This window comes from Paramormyrops kingsleyae, chromosome 10 (assembly GCF_048594095.1).
Source record: "Paramormyrops kingsleyae isolate MSU_618 chromosome 10, PKINGS_0.4, whole genome shotgun sequence".
Lineage (NCBI taxonomy): Eukaryota > Metazoa > Chordata > Actinopteri > Osteoglossiformes > Mormyridae > Paramormyrops > Paramormyrops kingsleyae.
The window spans coordinates 13,272,970-13,294,956 of NC_132806.1; the positions used below are offsets into that span (position 1 = coordinate 13,272,970).

The 21,987-nt window shown below is 45.3% G+C and overlaps 1 protein-coding gene and 2 long non-coding RNA genes across 3 annotated transcripts; 2 read left to right on the plus strand and 1 right to left on the minus strand.

Annotated features, from left to right (window-relative positions):
* The first annotated feature begins 227 nt into the window (after positions 1-227).
* Positions 228-1,068, plus strand: LOC111834989 (uncharacterized). The gene is made up of 3 exons (XR_002836118.2): positions 228-386; positions 743-880; positions 997-1,068. It is a non-coding gene; the product is annotated as an uncharacterized lncRNA (long non-coding RNA).
* A 4,613-nt stretch (positions 1,069-5,681) lies between these two features.
* LOC111834998 (uncharacterized) lies at positions 5,682-8,984 on the plus strand. Its single transcript, XR_002836124.2, has 3 exons — positions 5,682-5,780; positions 5,871-5,966; positions 8,911-8,984. It is a non-coding gene; the product is annotated as an uncharacterized lncRNA (long non-coding RNA).
* Positions 8,985-11,832: 2,848 nt separating this feature from the next.
* On the minus strand, positions 11,833-14,336 carry LOC111835085 (retina and anterior neural fold homeobox protein 2-like). The gene is made up of 5 exons (XM_023795025.2): positions 14,059-14,336; positions 13,382-13,646; positions 13,086-13,131; positions 12,598-12,881; positions 11,833-12,172 (listed from the first exon to the last, which is right to left on the minus strand). Exons 1-5 carry the CDS (start codon positions 14,198-14,200, stop codon positions 12,019-12,021), a joined length of 891 nt encoding a protein of 296 aa, XP_023650793.1. The 5' UTR covers positions 14,201-14,336; the 3' UTR covers positions 11,833-12,018.
* Between the last annotated feature and the right edge of the window lie 7,651 nt (positions 14,337-21,987).

The following is a 21,987-nucleotide window of genomic DNA, read 5'->3' on the forward strand; positions in this document are numbered from 1 at the left end:
TCCTGTTGTTCCCCTGGATAATACTGCATTTTTCCATCTTCGTGCATGGGGCTTTAAGAGAGCCCAAAGATTTGTGAGTCACCCAGCAACATTCCAAAAGCTCTTGATGACCCGGACCAGAAGGAGTCGGGGGGAGGGGGTGATCAGACTGATTTCCCAGCCTCAGATCACCGGAATGACGCATTTTCCGAACCCCCTGATCTAAATCGCATTTGCCTGTTTTTATTGCGCCCCAAACACAGCCGTGCCATTAGCCCCATGCATGCCTTCTCGCATAGAGAAAAGCCTTCATTAGTATATTTGCGCAATACATTTAGGCATTGCAGGAATCGGCGTGGGGCTGCCCGGGATGCTGTGGCCTCATCCTAATTGCACCGTAATATCCGGTATGGGCCAAGCTCTGGATGTCGATGAGCAATACATTATCTAGAATAAACACATTACTGACCTGGGTGCTGAGTGCACAGGGATGATAGTCTTTGAATAAACTTACTGACATTGATTAGTGATTAATCATCGTGCTCAGTGACTCGGCACTGTCCACGGAGCGCCAGAAATGCTTGTTTGTTTAGCTGCATTGGGTCCATCTATCTAGAGAAGCCTCCGGCACATTTCCTGGTCGTTAGCCAAATAAATTTGGGCCTGTTCTCAGTACAGCTGAAATATTATTTTTTTTTTTTATGGTTAATAGTTTAGCATTTACCGGAGCACTTTACCATGTGTGGTTTCTCATTCTGTGCAGTTTGCGTGCAGCGCATTGCAGGTTCTACTGATCAAACATCTCAGGGTGACAGCGCACGCATGGACCCAGCAGAATCGGCATCATCTGCAGATCCCGTCGTTCCGCTCAGGGCCACGGCGCGGACTTACCATGTGCCAGGTGTAACGGACCCTGTTTGCTAAGACGCCACGGCAGCTTTTATGTCACCATCGTGGGCTGTTATTCCTTACGGTTGCAATGTGTTTTTTTAATCCACCCTTTTGCATTTTCGGCAGAGTGTTAAAGGCAGAGACTTCAGACGGGACACGAGGGTGTGTTTGTGCGGTATGCGGACAGGCTGGTCTTCCGAGATCATTTGGCTCCGGCTAGATTCACCGCAAGCAAGATATTCCTAGTACCAGGATAACTGACTCGGGCGAATTTACAGTCCTCAGCTTTAAAAAAATGTATATTTATGCTTTATTTGAAAAGAAAACAGACAGCAAGCAATACCACTGAATAAAAACATCAGAAACAGTGGCTGGTGATTATTAAGAAATCCGGTGATTAGGGCCGTGTTTTTGGGAATCAGAGGCAGCTGGCAGCAGATGCGACCTGGAGAAAAGGCTGTTTTTTGCGCACTGTAATTAAACAGAATTACAGGCCGTTGTGCTGCCAAGCTGGGGAAAGTGGGAAGCAGCCTGATTGCTGAGCACACCTTGCCGCCCAGAGGCTGGCTCTCTGGGGAAGTGAAGGGCCGCTGAGGGTCCAGCAACACCGCCAGGTGGCCAATTAGCAATTAGCAGGCTGAGCTCTTAAGTACGAGACTTGATATCGCAGCAGTGCCGCTGCCAGCTATGCCCCCACCCCCCAAAAAAACCCAATAATCACCGAAAGACATATTGGACTATTTAGTTATATTGTTAACGTGTCTTTTACCTTCTTTAGCATGCTTGACAGCTTTCACCAACACACCCTCCGATCAACAACTTTTTCCTATTTACTCTGCCCAAACCCCAGATGCCATCCAACACTGTGCTACCCCTTACCCATCACAGCATGGCAATGCGTACTAAAAGATTTTTATGATAATTGTTTCATATTTTGTGTCTTTACTTGTCTCCTGTCACGACCGCAATCAAGTAACCAGGCATTTCACTGCACCTGAACTGAGTATATCTGTGTATGTAACCAGTACAATATGAATTGGTTGATTTATCGCTTAATTGATTGATTCTGAGAGGGATCTGAAAGTGGACAACAGGACAACCCCCTGAAACAGATGGGAGATTCGCCGTGTAATTCGTGAACAAAGTGGCATGTGGGGATGAGCCCACCTGATGCAGACTTCATTCTGCTTTCTTTCTTGCTTCTCACGCTTAATTGACCGGAAATGCATAAAAGACACGGCATGGGGCTCGTACAGGACGGATTTAAATTAGAAGTTAATTATGGCTGGTGTGTTTTTTTCTGCTGCTGCTGTTTATTTAATAGCCAAAGGCTGGCATAACGACGGCAGTAATTAGAGCACAGATCGCCCAGCGCTCCGGCACAAATTTGCGGTGCACGGCGCCGTGGCTGATTGCCGGCGCGTTACTGCTGCGTATCAGGGAAGCCGGTAAATGAATAGCCTGCTGGTGGGCTGCGAGCCTGGACTCCTGGGGTCCCCCATGAGAGGCAAACGGGGGCGGGGGACCTAGATGGAGCCAGGAAGGGCTTGGCGTTTGGGGCTCCGTTTTCTCGCAGATGCTTTCCACTGCGAGTGAGTTTGCAATGGCTATAACAGCTGAGACTTTTCAGGGGCTGCTGCTCAAATCCTTTGACGCAAGAGGACGGTAAAAAAGGTGTTGATTCTTTAAAGGGGCATTCTGTATCTTTAAAGGGAAGTAATTTAATTAGTTTGGGCAGAAGGGGCAAGTGACAGCAGAGGGGGTTGGTCTACAGCGAAATTGCAGCTTAACATACACATGGAGGACCTGAACGGTGCCATCAGCTATGGTCGATGTCTGTGAACCCAATGGACTTGGATTGGCCTGTTAAAGGCTAACCCTGGACAGCTCTATAATCACCGTGAGCATGTTTGAATCTCACCATGAAAGAAGACCATACAAATGTTATAACAGACTGCACTCAAAAACCAAAAGGACCACGGGGGTGAAAACAAAGCAGGTAAATGACAAAAACCCAAAGGCCAGCAGCAAACACCCAATGATTGAGTGAGGAGCAAGGGAAACGGCAGGCACATATGTACACTGTGTGCAGAATTATTAGGCAAGTGGATTTTCTCTCTTCACCATCGACAGAAATAATAAGAAACATTTTTGTTATTCAGTATATATAAGGAATATCAAGCTATCAGCCGTTCTATACAGCCCACTTCACCCAGTTTAATGCCAAATACAGCCAACTCTCTTCTCAATGACCATCATGAGCCTGTTGCCCACTGAACCAATCAGGTTTTTGATTTGATCCTGTCCTATATTAGCTGAGCCAGCTAGGACCACCACCTAGAAGCTACTCTGAGAAGGGTACTGCTTGCTACTTTGGTAAATCTCACACTTTGGTGAGGCCCAATACTTCTCAATGGGGTTGAGTCAGGCGATGAAGGGGGGCAGGTCATAATTCAATCACGTTTCAAGCCTTGCTAGGCCAATCTATGAAATTCTTTGATACACAGGAGGGACATTCTCTTGTAGGAATATCAAAACCTTTTAGAAAGCTGCTAACTTCTTCTTGTGCCAGTGTTTGAAGAAGGTATCTTCTTTTAAACTGGCAGTAGACCTTGTGGTTAATTTTTACACAATCAGCAAGTCAGAAAGGTATGACAAGTTCATCACTGATAATTGCAGTCCACGTCATCTCTCCTCCATCACCTTCTTGGTGCTTGAAGAGGACCTCCATCCACTGGCCCATCCATCTGCTCCATCAAGAGTCACTTTCATCTCATCTGTCCCAAAAACCTTTGTACCATCACTCTTGAGACATGTCTGTGCCCATTCTTAATGTTATACCTTACATGCCTCATTGAGTGGAGGCCATGTTTCAGCATTTATGACCTTAGGAAAGTCACGTAGCACACTGCACCTAGAAGGTCTGGAGATTCTGTTCAGATTGCAGTTTTGAAAAATGACGGCATTTGATGATGAGTTTCTGGAAGTCTCCCCTTTAATTTGTCACAGAACTTTGGCAGTTTATGTGTGTCATCTTCTCTCTACAAGCCTCTTCAGTCCTCTTTGGCTGTTGGCAACAAAACACTTGATTGTACAGTGACCACATTTCAAAATTCTGGCAGATTCGATCGTTTTGCATCCCTCTGACTGGCACTTTACTATTTTGTTTTTTTTTCCTGCTCTCTGTAAGGTCCTCTTTGGCCCATTTTAATAGTAATAATAATTTGCTTAATAATTCTGCACAGGAAAGTATATAATGTACACTCACCTAAAGGATTATTAGGAACACCTGTTCAATTTCTCATTAATGCAATTATCTAATCAACCAATCACATGGCAGTTGCTTCAGTGCATTTAGGGGTGTGGTCCTGGTCAAGACAATCTCCTGAACTCCAAACTGAATGTCAGAATGGGAAAGAAAGGTGATTTAAGCAATTTTGAGCTTGGCATGGTTGTTGGTGCCAGACGGGCCGGTCGGAGTATTTCACAATCTGCTCAGTTACTAGGATTTTCACGCACAACCATTTCTAGGGTTTACAAAGAATGGTGTGCAAAGGGAAAAACATCCAGTGGTGGCAGTCCTGTGGGCGAAAATGCCTTGTTGATACTAGAGGTCAGAGGAGAATGGGCCGACTGATTCAAGCTGATAGAAGAGCAACTTTGACTGAAATAAGCACTCGTTACAACCGAGGTATGCAGCAAAGCATTTGTGAAGCCACAAAACGCACAACCTTGAGGCGGATGGGCTACAACAGCAGAAGACCCCACCGGGTACCACTCATCTCCACTACAAATAGGAAAAAGAGGCTACAATTTGCACGAGCTCATCAAAATTGGACAGTTGAAGACTGGAAAAATGTTGCCTGGTCTGATGAGTCTCAATTTCTGTTGAGACATTCAAATGGTAGAGTCATGAATTTGGCGTAAACAGAATGAGAACATGGATCCATCATGCCTTGTTACCACTGTGCAGACTGGTGGTGGTGGTGTAATGGTGTGGGGGATGTTTTCTTGGCACACTTTAGGCCCCTTAGTGCCAATTGGGCATCGTTTAAATGCCATGGCCTACCTGAGCATTGTTTCTGACCATGTCCATCCCTTTATGACCACCATGTACCCATCCTCTGATGGCTACTTCCAGCAGGATAGTGCACCATGTCACAAAGCTCGAATCATTTCAAATTGGTTTCTTGAACATGACAATGAGTTCACTGTACTAAAATGGCCCCCACAGTCACCAGATCTCAACCCAATAGAGCATCTTTGGGATGTGGTGGAATGGGAGCTTCGTGCCCTGGATGTGCATCCCACAAATCTCCATCAACTGCAAGATGCTATCCTATCAATATGGGCCAACATTTCTAAGGAATGCTTTCAGCACTTTGTTGAATCAATGCCACGTAGAATTAAGGCAGTTCTGAAGGCGAAAGGGGGTCAAACACCGTATTAGTATGGTGTTCCTAATAATCCTTTAGGTGAGTGTATGTTTTCCTGTTTTTATCCAAACAAAAAGTATTCAGACCAAATACTGAACATTTTGCTGTTTTTGATTCTTAATTAGAGATTCATCTGGACTCAAAGTATTGGTCAGTTGAGAAGATACAAGTGAAATACACACTTGCCTAATAATTCTGCACACAGTGTACACAGGTAACGAGGGTAAGGCAAGGGACAGGTGTGAGCCAATTACTATCAATCAACCAAACACTAGGCCTGGGAACAACAAAACACAGGTGAGGGTTATAATCATGAATGACTCAAACAGTAGTAAAGGGGTGACCAGCGACACCTGCTGGCCAGGCAGGGGCTGACCCTGACACTAATGAGCCAAAACAATAAGACCACCCCACGTGTAGTGAATAATGTTAACAATCTAGTAAAAACGGTCAAGGTCTGGAATATATTAGATGGTAAGCTAACATTCTAACATTACTTGCATGATCATGATCATAATTATCTGCCATATGTATCACAGTAGCCCTTCTGCTGGTTTGTAACAGGCAGGATAGCCTTCGTTCTCCCCCCGCATCGACGACTCCTGGCCACCCAACACCCTGTCAGCAGTTCATGGTTTTTCCCTCCCTGGACCACTCTGAGTAAGTGTTTCTTCACATGGGGGTGATAATGTTTTGGCTCGTCACTGCATATATGAATTTAAATGAAATCCTCTCTCAGTCAGGCCCCCGTCGCACGGCTGATACCTCCTCCATAACGCCACCGCCCGTCTGTTTACACGGCGACCAGTAGACTCAGGAGCCAAATTGCCGGAGGTGCGGCTGCGGTCACCGTATATCTCGATAACGCAGCTTTCTGCCTCCTCACCCGTGAAGCGTTTCGGTGGCTGGTCTCTTTTCTCGCTTAGTTGAACGCTAATTTTCATATTAGGCCTGCTATTTAAACTAAGTGATCCTGTCGCCCAGTAAGGTATGAGCAGAGACATGGTCCTCTATGCAGGAGGGCAGTCAGTATTCCCAGGTAGTAGGAGAGCTGCCAGCCAGGGGCACCATGAATGGGGGTGGGGGGTTAGAACAATTCCAAGACAGGGGACCCAAAAAATTTGGAACATAATTGGATTAGCCTGGGATAGGGGCCCAGTATGATACACTTTTGTTGGGTCTAAAATATCTAGCAGTGCCCTTGTAGCCAGAGGCTTACTGGCTATGTTAATCTCCTCGTTCCCACAATCCTCCATTACTTGTAATTTCTTTGAGATTCCTAATGCCTTACTCTGCAGCCTAACAGGGAGAATAACATGAGTGGGGGGTCACCCTCCTTTTCATGCTCTGTTATGTCCATGAATGTCTCCAAGTTCATACATGTGGATGCAGAGTTGAAAAATGCACCTGCTTTAAACAAGCAATGTGCTTATTTTATGTGATGTTTTGTAATGTGAGAGTGTGATGTGTCTATAAGTCAAGGCCAATATTTATGTAGTGTACTTCTAGTCACAGCCGATATGTATGGACTCCTTTAGATAATGTGCCACGTCTAGGAGTCACAGTCGATATGTATGGACTGCTTTGGAGATTGTGTCATAGCTAGGAGTCACAGCCAATATGTATGGATTTCTTTAGGTAATGTGCCTTGTCTAGGAGTTACAGTTTATGTGTTGACTCATTTGGAGAATATTTAATGTCTAGTAGTCACAGCTGATAGTATGGAATCTTTTGAAGAGTGTTTCAGGTTGAGGAGTCATAATTGATATATGTGAACTCCTTTGGGGAATATCCTTTTTTTAGGAGTCACAGTCTATATATGGACCCCTGTAGATAGTTTGCCGTGTCTAGGAGTCACAGTCAATATGAACGAATTCCTTTGGATAGGGTGTCGTGACTCGTGTGTGTGAGTCACAGCTGGCATGTATGAACCCCTTTAGAGACTGTGCCATGTCCAGTAGTGAAGAGACAAGCTGAGCACCTCTGGTTGCTGCCAGTCATATCGATGCAGCACTGATATCCCTCTAAGGTGTCGCTAGTTCTTGCTCCCTAGTTTCCAACCTTTAGAGCAGAGCGCTGGGGACGTCAGCATATATGGAAATGAATTGGATACAGGTAACCTCCCCCCCCCCCCCCCGCAGAAAGCACTGTCCGGACATTAGCTTTTTATCCATAGATTACAAACACCCACATCACCAGCAGGTGCGTAGGCCAGAGCGTGCACACACACGCGCGCGCCCCCCCGGGCCCCTCAATCTGCCCCCACACCACAGATTTTTGGGAGGCATCCAGTGATTGTTATAATTGTTTGAGGGCTCGTGTGAATGGGATCTGGGGGCTGTCATGGTAATCTCCCGTCAATAGGCTGGGACAGCAGGCCACATGCTTGCTAAATGAGTTTCCCCCGTGAATGAGCTACACAGTCAGCACATTCAGCACGGAACCACGCCGCGTTCGGCCCTTTGTGCCACTTTGACACACCTGCTTCCATTCTTCCGTTTGTCTGCCCCCCATTTTCTTTCCTTTTCTGAAGCCCAGATCCACTTTTCAAAGGAAGTTTAAGGATATTATTCTCCTAACTAATTGATTTTGTTTTGAAAATAAAAGACTAGAGGGAGGAATTCTTTGAAAACTAGTTATTTCTCACTAAGCAATTTATTTTAAGACATTAAACCAAAGGTAGAGCATAGCAGGAATTATGGAGAAACTGTGGACCTTTGAAGTTTTTAAACTTAATTAGGTAAAAGGTTGCTGAGCTCAGATAGTGTAGTTCAATTATTGTTACTTTAAAAATAAGTACAGGTTTGCAGTATAAGATATGTAGATTAGTAAATAGTACATGATAATTGTGAATGTTTAATAGAAAGCTGCAGGTGTCATTCTTCAACAAGGTGAAAGATTAGGATGATTCAGAGAATGATTCGAACCTGCAGCTGGGTGACATGTACAGTCATATGGCCGATGAGTGAGATCGAAGCGTAATGCAGTTAGATGTCGACGACGCTAACGGTGACGATAGATGCAATGGCAGACCCAACACTGTCCTCAAACGTCACCTGGTTTTGTTCTACAACACAAACCCCTTAACATAGTCTTGATTTCCGCTGACCTTGGTGTCCTTGATGATGGGTGTGGCTGGTGGGGGGGGGGCGAGGGGGGGCATGGGTGAATAATTTCCTGGCCTATTTGTTGAGGATTGTGGTAATGAGGTTGAATTAAGTTCTTTTGTTATAAGATAACCAGCTTAAACTGCAGGTGCCGCACTTTAGGGGCCAGTGAATATTTAGTGGGTGCTCATTATTAATAATAATAATGATAATCATACTCACGATAGCACTTGTAGATGGACTGCTACTTATATACTGCATCAGAACATGCTTGTCACAGACGTAATGCTCAGACGCTTTCTGTGATTTTCACTGTAGAAGGTTTCTGAGGCGCCCCCACATCAAAGCTCTATAAAGTTAGCAAAGTTTCCAAGATGACGGATCTCATTCACCATTGAAAAGCAGGCTTTAAAATAAAATTGAGTCGTCAAGCCCAGGAAAGTGACCTCTTAATGAACTGCTGCTGTCAGTTTTCACCTAATTTCTCACCTTTCCAGGAACCTGCAGAGAGAGGAGTTTTTAGTATGGAAGCAAAACCTGAACACGCTTGTTGAGCTGCGTCCACAGAAGGGGACCCGACGCCGGTTTTAGGACGCATTAACGCTGGGGAACCACTGTTTACAATTTCACCATTTATGATTTTTTTTTTGGCGTGACATTGCTGTGTTGTCAAGGAAACTGGATTGATTCTCATTCTCAAAAATGGGTTTTGCATGATGGTGGAGAACTTTGGTCTTATCTGGAAGCTTCTGGGCATTTTCTGGCTGAAGATTTATGTGACCCAAAGCTGGCACCTCATCGAGCGAGCGTGCTGAGGACTTTGTGATGAGTTCATCCTCTGGACTGAGGATGTGATGTCAGGTTCTCGTCACATGCACAGAAAAGGACTGAATATTTGTGACAGTATCAATTATTAATAAAAACTACAGATAGGAACCAGACAGGTTAGACCAACTCCAAGCTCTACTTAATTTTTTTGTGTGAAATTGAATGACATCATAGTGAGTCTCCAGACAGTAACACAGGTGTTCAGCCACGACTGGTTATCCGACATACGGGTTATCAAGTTGGTCACAGGCTTGTGTCCTAGTTCTGAAGCAGGCGCTTAAGCTGTGACCTTCAGACAGAAGGATCCGGGAGGTTCTGACCAGTGGTCCTCAGCTGTTTCAGCCAAAAAAAACGGAGCAGTAGGTATCGGGGGGGGGCAGGGGGTGGATTCAGCTGCCAGAACTGAGCCTGACCTACTGGGGTCCTGAATAATACAGGTGCATTAATGCGGAAATGGCGCATCATTAATGCATGTCGCAAATTGCATAAATGCAACGGGGGGGGGGGGGGCGGAATAATTAATCACCTTACTTTTCAATGTGTGTTATTTTCAGAGCTTGGGAGGTCAGAAACTTGGACTTTTCTTTGGATAAATTTGTCATGACAGGATGAAATAACTTGTGAATAGGTGAATAATTTATAATATTATATGTAGCACCTTTCATAGATTAAAAAAAAGATATGAAAATGTTTTGCAATGCAAACTTGAAGCTTTAAAAGAAATAAAGATTAATATATTATATGAAGCAATAAAGGTCACTTACACAGATAAAAGTAATGCGACCCTAGAAGTACATGAATGCAGAATGAAAGGTCTTATGTTAAAGGTAAATTGCAAATTGCTTTTAACACTGGCCACAACTTGCCTGTTTGATGAAAAAAGATCCTGAGATCTGGAGTATAAAACAAAAAAAAAGTGGCTCGATGTAATTTATTGTCGAACACAATGCATTAGCAGGTGTAAGACCGGCCGCATACAGACAGCGATGTGCGTGTGAGCTAAATGCATGTAAGAAGGCGGAGATGCATGAGTGCAGCAGCGTGGGTGCAGGTGGCAGGGAGTGAACTTTCAATGCGGCTCAATTTGTGCTCTTTTCTTCATCTCCCAGATTGATAGCTAGCTTAAGCTGTTAATTGGAAAGAATTGTCTGATTGAAATAGGTTCAAGCAAAAGCTTTACTGAAAGGACAAGTGTAATGCTTCTGTTCTTTCTATCCTGAAGGATAACTGAGCAATAGTGGCCATTATTTCAAATAATTAATCATTATTTACTTAATGGATCCTTAGTCCCTGAAGAGTTAGATAATCAAATTAGATCCATCCATCCAACTTCCAACGGCTTATCCGGGGTAATCAGAGTCGTGGTTGTGTGTGCAGGAGGATGGCTGGCGGCCTGGGGCGGCTGGTGGGGGGTATACTCTGGACAGGATACCAGTCAAAATACAGTTTTACGTCAAATGTTTCACAAGCTTATTTTTGTTTTGAACGGAGACCCTGAAGGGATGTGCGCAAAAAAGTAAAATGCGAGTGCAAGTGATAGTTTTGCATGTTTGTTTGAAATGATCAAATGTTTTCCCCGAAAAAAATTACCTGTAGTATTTTGTACTCTTTTCACCATTAGAGATATTGTTTCATAGACAAATTTTCCATTTACCACCAATTATTTGGTTTACCGCTCAATTTATTATGTTTGTTCTAGCATTATTTGAATGGCAGTGGATGGATAGATGGATGGATGGATATTATTTTAACTGAAAGCTTAATCAGCACCAATTAACTGGACCAAAATCCACTATTCACTGTGCAAGGGAGGGATGAGACCCCCAGCAGAGACATTTGGAAAATTGCAATATTTTGCTGGTGAAAAGGTGCACAATACAACACAAAACCACATTTGCAGAATGGTCTTTTATTCTCAGTCGACATCTTGTAATACATATGTTTAATAGTTATTGACTCATTTGACTGATAATTTGACATGGTTCTTAACATACAAAATATATACAAAATGAAAATTTAAAAATTCAAGTAATTAGCATCCTAGACAGACGTATTCAATAGTGATATTAAATTTAGAAATGTCACTGTAATCAGTTTGTAGAAACAGGGAAAGATTTAAGTGTCAGAGAAGGTGTCAAATAATTTAAGGTCTTATTAATTCAACATGTACAGTAAATCTTACAGTGTACCTGCACCTTGTCAGTCTTTACATTTAATGTTCAATAAACACGTAGAAGAATGGATCTTTAAATCACAGTGAAGTATGATAAAGTTAAAAATAAAGCTCTGCTTTAATCTCTCTGACATCGACCGTCTTCATGAAGACTTTACAGAAGGACCGCAAGGGGATCTGTTTCTGTGATCGGGATCATCGGCTGGTGTTCAGCGTCGCTTGTGTTCAGGCCAGTTGATCACATAGGTAACACAGGCGGCTGGGTGGGGGGCCTTCTTCCCTGGGGGGCAGCTTACACTCACATTTATATTTACATATCAGGCATGCACTTTGTAGAAGTGATGTAGAAGAAAGGCAAAGCAAGATGCTTAGCAAGCTAACCGCCCCCCCCCCCCCCCCCCCCCCAAAAAAAAGCTTCACCGCCAGGAACTGGACCCCCTCCTATCCCAGCAAACACCACATAAGATACAGTGAAATTGGGCAGCGGCGAAGCATTTAAGCTTGCAGCACACAAAGTGTGAGAGAGGGCAGCACAAAGGCTTTGACTGGCATTGAATAGGTTTGTATACTCGGGGTGGGGCCTTGGCGGCCTGAACCGTCCAGATTACGTGTCCAGCTGTTGGACCATGGTGTGATGCTCACTGGCCTCAAGGCTCAGCTCAGCTGCGCTGGACGTCCTCCTCTCGCCGCCCGACAGGCCAAAGCCTTCACCAGACGCCACCGTCAGGCTGCTTGGGTGGTTCACCATGGTCAGGAATCTGAAACCACCAGGGGAGAGGTGGAGGGCGGAGGGTGCGCACCAACCAGGTGTTAATAAACCAAGCGGACAGACGTTATCCAAGTGCCTGGGATTTAATTAATGACACGCACATTTACAGACAGATTACTACAAAGAACTTCCCAGAGATAAAGGAATATGTGTAGTACAAATAGTACCACAGATGACAGTTTTAAACCAGTTCATTAAGAATGTTTGTCCTTTATAAAGCACTGGTACATGCTAAAGTGAAACTACTGTAAATAGGCAGAAGTTGTGGCCCCTGGAAGGTGAGATATAATATCTCGGGTACATGCAGGCAGAACACAGGGATGGGGGGAAACTGTAGCAGCAAGGGGACACTTAATCACACTGTAGTATATCCTTTGCCTTGGTGTTGTTTTAGGGGCTCAGTGGCGCCCTCACCTGTGAAAGTCTGGGTGGAGCAGTGAGTGTTGGAACAGTGAGGCCCAGGCATAGGCCCCCAAGCTGAGCCCCCCCAGTGAGGCAGGGCTCACGAGCGTAGGCTGCGCTGGCCTCAGGGTGGACCCACCAACTGGCCTCCAGCTGACATCCAGCAGGTGGCGCTGGCTCACCGGGATGTCCGGGCTGAGCCCGAGCGCGCCAGGCGCGGCAAGCCCCGCTACGGAGCTCAGTGCTCCAGCTTTCTCACGCTTCCGCCACTTGGCCCGACGGTTCTGGAACCAAACCTGCAAACAGTATCGGTTCAATGAGCGGCAAAGTAACACAGGGAGAAATACAGGAAAATGCAAATAAATGCGAGTAAAATTACAAATGTAATCACTGAAATATGCTAAATTAGTTTTACACAGAACTGCAGCTGAGAGCTACTGTTATGCCAAGATCACGTGTTTATGCACAGGCTGATATTTTAAAATAATAAAACATTGTACCTGAACTCTGGCCTCCGTTAGATCAAGACGGAGCGCTATTTCTTCTCTAAGGGGGGGAGGACAATATATCATTTGCTGGAACTGCGTTTCACAAAAGGTTCATTTCTTAATATATTAATATATCAAAGCATTATTTTAACAGGCCTATACTCGAATTCACATTAAAATGACTGCTGTAATAATATTTATTGCTCTCTTTATACTCGCCTGAAAACATTAATTTATTTGATTTACAATACAGTAATAATATAAAGCAGCCATCAGAGAAGGAGAGTGACGCATTAACAGCCTCCTACCTGGAAAATACGTCCGGATAATGAGATTTGCTGAAAGCCCGTTCAAGCTCCTGTAACTGCAGGTTTGTAAACGCGGTTCGGTAGCGACGCTGCTTGCGCTTCTGGGGAGTCCCGGCCGGGGGAGAGAGGTCCCCCCCCGGGGGTGTCGCACCCTCCTTTGCGGAACTCCACTTCTGGGGGGATTTGATGAAGGCACCAGCATCCGTATGGCGGCAGACCATGCTGGATGGACGCGCCGCTTTGTTGGAGGAACGGACCCCCGTCACTTTGTGAAAGCGGAAAGTGTCCGACACGGAATGAGTGTCATTGAACTTACTCAGGGTCACTGTGACAGGTCTAATACAGTTTAAGTGTGACTGGTTTTCCAATAATAACAAATTAATCGACAGACTTCACTCTTGCGTTAGCCAAATTTATTTAATAAGGTAATAGTAAATACTCAATACTACCAGTATTATTATAATGATTATTATAGTGATTGTTTTTTAAAAATATTACTACTACTACTACCACTATTATTATAATAATTATTATTACTATTGGCATAATTATATTATTATTATTATTATTAATAATAATAATAATAATAATAATAGTAATAGTAATTATTATTATTATTATAACAATAATAATAATAATAGCCCATGATTTTGGTGAATGCATGGTGAAGAACCCACCTTGTTCTTGGTCCGTCTCGGTTCCGTTTTCCCTCCCTTTGCCCAAAATACAGTCGATGAAATGGGACGATAGTGGCAACGCCTTTCCCTCATTCAGCTCTGGGGCCGCCTGGCTCTCTCTAGCGACCCTGTCCGTCTGCATGGCCCTTTACTCCCGCTCCGACCCGCTCACCCGCCCTGATGCGGACGCTTTATGTGTCCCTTTAATGGACCAAACTGTGTGAAAAACTGTTTCCCCCCAAGTAATTAAGAGACTATTGCTCGCCATTGGTCCGGCATTGGAGTGTTTTCGTTCTGATTAGCATTTGATTACACCAGCGGGTAAACGGATGAGCTGGGCTCTCACATTATCACCAAACACTTTATTACAGTTTTGAAGGTGCTCCGGTACTTTCTGAAGGACATTCCGTACTGTACACACGCACACGTCCTCGTCCCAGTGAGAAGACGTTCTGCGTGCACTCTATGCGATGGAAATATGTATAATCCGTCCATAAATCCATCCATCCATCAATCTTCCAACCGCTTATGCTGAGCAGGGTCGCGGGGAATATGTATACAATTAAATATTAATACTTCAGCCTATTCTTGCATTCTTTCGTGTACATTTTGCTTAAGTTTCCCTGGCATTTATAATATTTATAATTATACGTGTATAATATTTAGCATGCCATTTCTTGACCACTGAGAGCAAAATAAAACTAATCAAGAGATGTAAAGACTCAGAAGACACTACAAAGACCCTTAAATTAGTATGTTTCCAGCTCATAATATCAAAGTTTTCAGCAGATTCAGATGTGACCTTCGCTAATGAAATTCGAAAGAACTGAGAATAACTGCGGCGCATTACATCATCACAAGAGATGTAAAAGCCATGAGTTTAGAGTTTATTTAAAGTTTATTTAAAGTTTTCAGTGCTGAAGAAGCGCTGACTGAAATGACAGGGACTCACCCTTGTAAAATATTAATGTCGTCCTGGCGCCCCCTGGTTGTAGTAAGTGGAAGTCACATTAGAGTGCCGGGACATTGTCAGAGAGACAACTCCAAAGTTAGGGCAACGCATCCCAGATCAGTGCTTGCCCGCTTTCCTGCCCACCAGAGATTAGGTTCCACTTTTAAGTTGTCAGTCCCTGTGACATGCTGCCTCAAATACACCTTGGGGCAGAAATGTATCAATGCGACAAGCCTTCCTAGCTCCGATGTCTTACCATCGCATGACTGCGTTATTTAATTATTCCCGACATGCATTATTATCACATGACATTCTTACTATTTAGTGTGTTACCGTGTTCTTTAATTATTTCCAACATGCATTACGGTCATGTGGCTTTATCGTGGAAAAGCATTACTGCCCTTAAATTACCAACAAAATGTGTTTCATGATAAATGTATTACATTTCAAAAGGTGTTTAGATTAAATTAATATTTTGCAGCTTAGCACATGGGAAGCTGATTCACTTCATATCTGATGTTACCATGAATCAGTAGATTTCTGGCTAGATGAATGGAAACACTGCTGTGAGTTTGTCTGGTCTCCTTGACATTGCGGGGATTACCGCCCCAGAGCCATCAACCACCCCCACCCCCACCCCCCCAGCCCCCCAGCCCAGGAAAGTGTCCCACGTGAAACAGGACAGCCTCACACTCGATCTTCCCCCGGCAACTGAGCAAGCCATCCCGAAGAGCCCGAGACGTTCCAGGCTGCTAGATGGATTTTGATCACGATTAACAAGCCTTTTAGAGCTGCTAATGCCCACACTTGTATGTTTGCTCATGGCCTGGGGGTTAATGGTGCAGAAGTTGTCCAGCCTAGCCCTAAATTGGCTGCCCCGGTCCCTCTCCGGCTGCCCCTTGCCCCTCCATGCTCTCAGTGTGATGGTGGGTCTCGAGTCCTCCAGCTGACCTCTATCGATGAGATACTGCACCATAACCATTCTGAGAGAAGTGTAGGTCTGTACTTCGCCAACCAGTGACTCCACATGCTCAAGGTCTACAACCAGGAAAGAAGGGGTCTCCTCCCCAGGTGTCATAGCAATCAATATACTGGACATCTGACCCAAGTTATAGGCTTGAGTAATGGAAGGGGAATTTCGTTTTAACCCTTGAAAAGAGCCACACCCCCACAGCTTTGAGCCATGCTGAAGCGATGGGTTCAGATCCCACAGCCTTCAGAGTATTCATATCGTTGTCAGACCTTTGAACATGGCCCTTAGACACACTCAGAGCATCACTTACATTTACAGTAAGCAGGATCCTGCGACCCACTGGGATAACTAAACCTTCACTATGTAATTGTCTAGGTAGTTGTGTGTTCAAATCCCACAGTCAGCAAAGAAATCGTATCACTCTCAGACTCTTGAATATGGCCCTTAACCCCAACACTCAGTGCATCATTCACGTTTACAGCAAGTCAGATCATGTGAGCCGCCTAGGTGACTAAACCTTTGCTGTACTGATTACACAGCCATAAAAATACATAAAGTGGACTTAGATAAGCATAAACATGCTGCACATGTGTGCTTTTATTGTTTGATTAAAGGACTTTAGTTATAAGGTCCGGTTTGCCACAGGGAAACGGATGTATATCTTTCCATTACAAGTAATGTGAGCAGTAAGGCTGTGAAGTCGAAGGTGTGTGCAGTTTATTTTGTTGTTTTATTTTAATTGTTATCAGGTGATGTGGCAGCTTCAGTCTCCCAGGCTTGCTGGCTGAGGTTCTTCTCGGTTGTGTGCGGATTGCATGATCTCCCCAGGTCACGCAATTTTCCTCTGGGCCCTCCTGTTTCCTCCCCCAGTCTAAGTCATGCACATAGGTAAACTGGAATCTATATTGCTAGAGAATCTGTGTGTTGTGGGGACATTTGGTCCTGGACTTGTATTTTGTTTGGTTACTTATGGTTAAGGTTAGGGCCGGGTTGGTGGTTAAGGGCGTCATTGTTGGGATTAGGGTTTTGCACGTAGAAATGAATGGAGACTTCCCACAAAGATATAATTACAAACCTGTGTGTGTGTGTGTGTGTGTGTATGTGTGTATGTGTGTGCGTGTTTTGCGCCCTGCAGTGGACTGGCATCCCATCCAGAGCGTACCCCAGCTTTGTATCCTGTGCTGCCTGGAATGGGCTGCTCCGGATAAATCGTTGGAAGATGGATGGAGCTGTCTGATCATGTGACTGGTTCTATGGAGATGAGTTTAAAGATCAGCTTCAAGTTAACACTGACCATGTTAGGACAATTTGTTAGCATTGTACAATGGTTTACCGTATCAAACAAATTCACATATCATATTTACATGTATGAATATCACAAAACATTATATACAGGTGACCTTCCCGATTTCACCATTAAGGCGGTGTTTCACAATCCATAATTGATTGATCGTAGTTGTACAATTCTGAAACAATGAAATATCTTGAATATAAATGATGGATTATATCGAATTATAAAGGCTTACAGTTATGATACTTTATAGAGATTTTTCACACATAGACATAGTACATACAGAATTCGTCTGGCAAATTTTTGGACCCTTCCTGTCTCCTGCTCTGTTATATATATTCAGTGTATGGGGCAGTGGTGACTTAATGGTTAGGAAAGCGCACTTGTGATTGAAAGAGTGCTGGTTTAAATCCCTGACCAGCAAGCTACTGCTGAGGTATCCTAAGCAAGGTACTGTTCACAGGGTGCTGAAATAGCCGCCCCCTGCTTTATCACAATGTCACATACAGGTTGTGTGCTGTGGTGTGTCAACACTGATCACCAAATTGTCAGTCCCACATAGAAGCTCAACATAAGCTTATTTTGAAGCCCTCTAGTGGCCATTAGTATGAATTGATCTTAATGACTGATGCACAGTTTGATTCGAGATCCCGTTTTATGTTGAAATATCTATCAACAAATTTTCAAAGTACATTAATTTTGTTTGCAGTGCGGAACAGAGCATACTTTCAATATTAGTGGCATATTTACTGTTTCAACGTTGCTAACCTTAGATGCTGATCGCCGCTTTAGTTTAAACGACGACTACTGCTGGATTCGGGTTCAGTCCGTAGCGGTGACCAGGCGCTTGATGGCTGTTTGAGCTCCATCAAAGAAGTAAAAGGCAGGAATCCAAAGGTTTTCGGCATCTATTACACTCTTTCATGACTTGCGGCATTAATATCTTGCCATATTAGGCAATTAGCTCGTCTTCTCGATGGTGCTGGTTTAAGTCAGAGTGTCCAGGCGACTGATAAGCAGCCCGCAGTCCCGGCACCGTCCGGTCCGTAGTTACGGTAAGGGGTGGAACCGGGACCCGTAGGAAAACAGCGGTCTCATGTAAAAAACTGAAAGGCGACACTGTTTCCGGGGGAATTTATGTGACTTAATAACAACCTATTAAGGTCTTCTACCCTTTTTTGGGACCCACCCCAGGTCCTCCGAAATCTGACCGTAATAATGCATTTTACTGAACTTATTAAGGTTACTCAGTTCAAGGCCAATTTTCTTTTAAAAAACTAGGTCCATCGTATAAAATAAATCACAGCTACTTTAGCTACAGGTGTCCTCATCTACTTAGTACACCTTTAGAGTAGCAAAGGGTGCATCTGATCAGCCAGCCGGGCAGGGTTTCGCACCCGGTCCCCAGCCGCCACCAGACCAGGGGGTGGTATCAGCGGGAAGGAGGAGGGTCCCCTAGGGGAGACAGGAGCCATTTATTTCAATGCAGATGAAAGTGCCAGAAGTAGCTGTTGTGGATTATTTATGTCTGGTTAAGCTTTGCTACAGATAGAGTTCGGAATCATGACTGATAATTTCAGTTTTATTTATATAGTGCATTTTCAGAACATTACATTGCCTCTAAGTGCTTTGCATTATCCCCGCCCAAAGTCCACAGTGAGCAAGCTAGAGGTGACAGTGGATAAGGAAAAACTCCCTAGAAGGTAGAAACCTTTGGGAGGAACCAAACTCAAAGGGGGAGCCCAGCCTCCAGGGGCCGGCAGAGGAAGTCAAATGAGCAAGATGGCGGAGTCCCAATTCACACTGTCCCAATGTTAACGTTTGAGTCTCAAAGCGGAGGGCAGGCAGGTGCTGGAGCTGCTTCACATGGCAGGGCAAACAGTGGCACGGCAGCAGGGCATACAGGGAAGTCACCATGGGCACAAGGGCGGGCAGGGAAGTCACCATGGGCAGAAGGGCGGGCAGGGAAGTCACCATGGGCAGAAGGGCGGGCAGGCCGGAAGGACGTCACAGGTAGTGGAGATATCACAGGCAGCAGGGTAGGCAGGATATCTTGAAAATTTGGGGTCTCCAGGCAGCACAGCCCAGGAGGAGTAGGGGAAATAAAATGTGCATTTAGCCAATGTAGGGGAGACTAGAGGCAGTGCTAACAGTTAGGTGAGTGCAATATGTAAACTCTGGTAGGTATGGCTATGGCAGCATGAATGTCAGCACTCCAGTTCCACAAGGGGGTGTAAAGCTAGAGTGACAGCACTGACAGCTCAGTTCATCCAAAGCCAATGGCACCGATCCCCACCCAACTCTACACCTCACACTGTAGGTCTATCTGGGAGTGAGCAGTTAGCTATAGACCTAGAACTAGAGTCCCTATAGGCTAGACTAAGCAAGGGTGTTTTTAGCCTAGACTTGAATATTGAGAGTGAGCCTGAATCTATCACATCTGCTGCAACTCTGAAAGAGATGCTCAGCAGCCTGCCGTAGTAGGAGGGAGGTCGTAAGAGACCAGTAGATGTCTTAGATATTCTGCTGCAATAGATAATACATGATAATAGATGATAATAGATGTTATCTTTTATTTTTGCCTGCTGTTCATCAACAGGTTTTTGGAATGAATATCAATTATAATAGAATGGCTTGACGCCAGTGTCAGTTATTGCTCTTGTTATTAGCAGCAGTAGTAGCAGTAGCAGTAGTACTATTATTACTAGGATCTAAATCTTATTTCTACATGTTCCAGGTGCAGTCAGTCAGGCTGCACTTTACTTAGGCCAATATTGGGTGTGTTTGGATAAGCCCTGGGCCATGGTGAACCTGCTGCCCATTAATCAGACAGTGTCCCCCTCCCACCCCCCGGGGGTGCCGGGGGCGGGGTAGCTCGCACACAATGATATTAATTATGCCGGCTGGTACACGGCACTCAGTCAGACACTCACTGCACTGCTGAACCATCAGAGTGCCTTTGCTGCTCAGACAGTTTTAGCCTTTAGGGGGCTCCAAGAAAGGGTGGGGGTGCAGGAGAGCCTCGATGGGGGTGTGGGGTGATGTCTTCTGCGCATTGATTGATGAAGATCCTGACATGCACAGTGCTGTCCTACATCTAGACAGGACGAGACCCCATCCTGACCTGCACAGGGCTAAGCTTCAGCTGGATGGGGTGAGACCCTATCCTGACCTGGACTGGGCTGTCCTTCAATTAGATGGAATGAGACCCCATCGTGATCTGCACAGGGCTAAGCTTCAGCTGGATGGGTTGAGACCCCATCCTGACCTGCATGGGACTGGCTTTCAGATTGGTGGCAACAGTGAATATTTTCTTTCCAGACACCTGTATTGCAGGTGCCTGTATTTATAATGTGACTAGAGTGTGAGGAACAGCAAGGCCAGCAGTGATGTTTACCTCCACTCAAACCAGGCATCTGCATGGTGCCCCTCAGGTTTTAATGCTCCCTGTTGGCCACAAACAGTCTCTAAGCTATATATTAAATAAATGTGCACCTTATTTAAGAGATGTTAAAGCCGTGTGTTCTGCTAACCAGGTGGCTACGATCTTCTGACCAAATCGACTAGCTATTTAATTAGTTTTTGGAACATCTGGAAGGGGTGGGGTGGGCTCAGGGGTGGTGGGCTATGAGGTAACTTTTTAACTGACCCCTATCTCTCCCTGAGCAGGGTGAAATTGCAGGCAACTGAGAATCTTACAGTCCTCCTGCTCCGATACGGAGACACTGAAAAATACAATGGGAAACTGGGTCATTTGTCCCACGTACTGACCATCCCAGACATGCCCAGACGGTCGAAATGCCATGCCGGGGGTGTCATTTTTAACGATGATGCTGGCTCTCAACAACAGTAGAATGGGTTTCATCATCATCGAGCGAAATATCCGGACTCGCTGACCTGAACGTGCTGAGCACGCTGAGCACAGTGAGGTTCAGGAGGCAGCCTGTTTCAGCCTAGTCTGCATGGCTGTCTAGGTGCTACCGAAACAAATGACCGCCTCTCCTTCGGGGCCGCGACTTGGCACTTTAGGTGCCACTAGATGGCAGTAGTGGAAGCTGGAAATGGCCGGCACACCTCGGCTCCTAGAAACCCATTTATACGCTGAAGTTTAAAAATGTGCTTCATTTAACCGAACCTGGCGAACAACAGGAATTGATTTTAGTTTCCACAGTGGCCGCACCGTGGTTCTGCTGTGATTTAAGCCCCAGCCCCATCCTCTCACACCGCACACTTGCCCTAGTTTTCTCAGAAATAGGTAAAGATGTCTTGGAACGCCGGGGTGGACTTTTCCGGATCGTCTCCCAGGACAATGGCTCCGTTCTTCCCGCTTTTCTCGGCCGCCGACCACGGCATGATCCGGGCGTGAACAGTCGCCATGCCTGTCGCCGCATCCGTCCGGGAGAGGGAGAGTCAGGAGCCGCTCACGGCGTTTCTGGACCTGCGGCGTGTGGGGTTCTCCTGCTGCTTTGGTGTTCTGCAGTCCTGCAGGCAGGCGAGTCAGGCGAGGCAGGCGAGGCATCGTCCAATCTGATAAGCCTCCGACCATGAAGGAATCGCGGCGGCAGTCAGCTGCTACATTCAGCTGAGACTCTCTCCTGCTTATCCGCTCCTCTGAGCGTCATGCTGCTGAGTTCACCCCTCCCGCTCTGTCCTGCAGAAGCTGAGCTTGGAGACATCCGGGGGAGGGGGGACACCGGCTGTGCCCCCCTCACC

What these genes read in the sequence shown, in the direction of transcription:
- LOC111835085 (XM_023795025.2), bottom strand. Translation starts at nt 14,200, where the DNA reads ATGCAGACGGACAGGGTCGCTAGAGAGAGCCAGGCGGCCCCAGAGCTG. An exon ending in TAACGGAGGCCAGAGTTCAG is followed by an intron (nt 12,882 to 13,085) that starts GTACAATGTTTT and finishes TACTGTTTGCAG; the next exon opens with GTTTGGTTCCAGAACCGTCG. An exon ending in CTCCACCCAGACTTTCACAG is followed by an intron (nt 12,173 to 12,597) that starts GTGAGGGCGCCA and finishes TGGTGGTTTCAG; the next exon opens with ATTCCTGACCATGGTGAACC.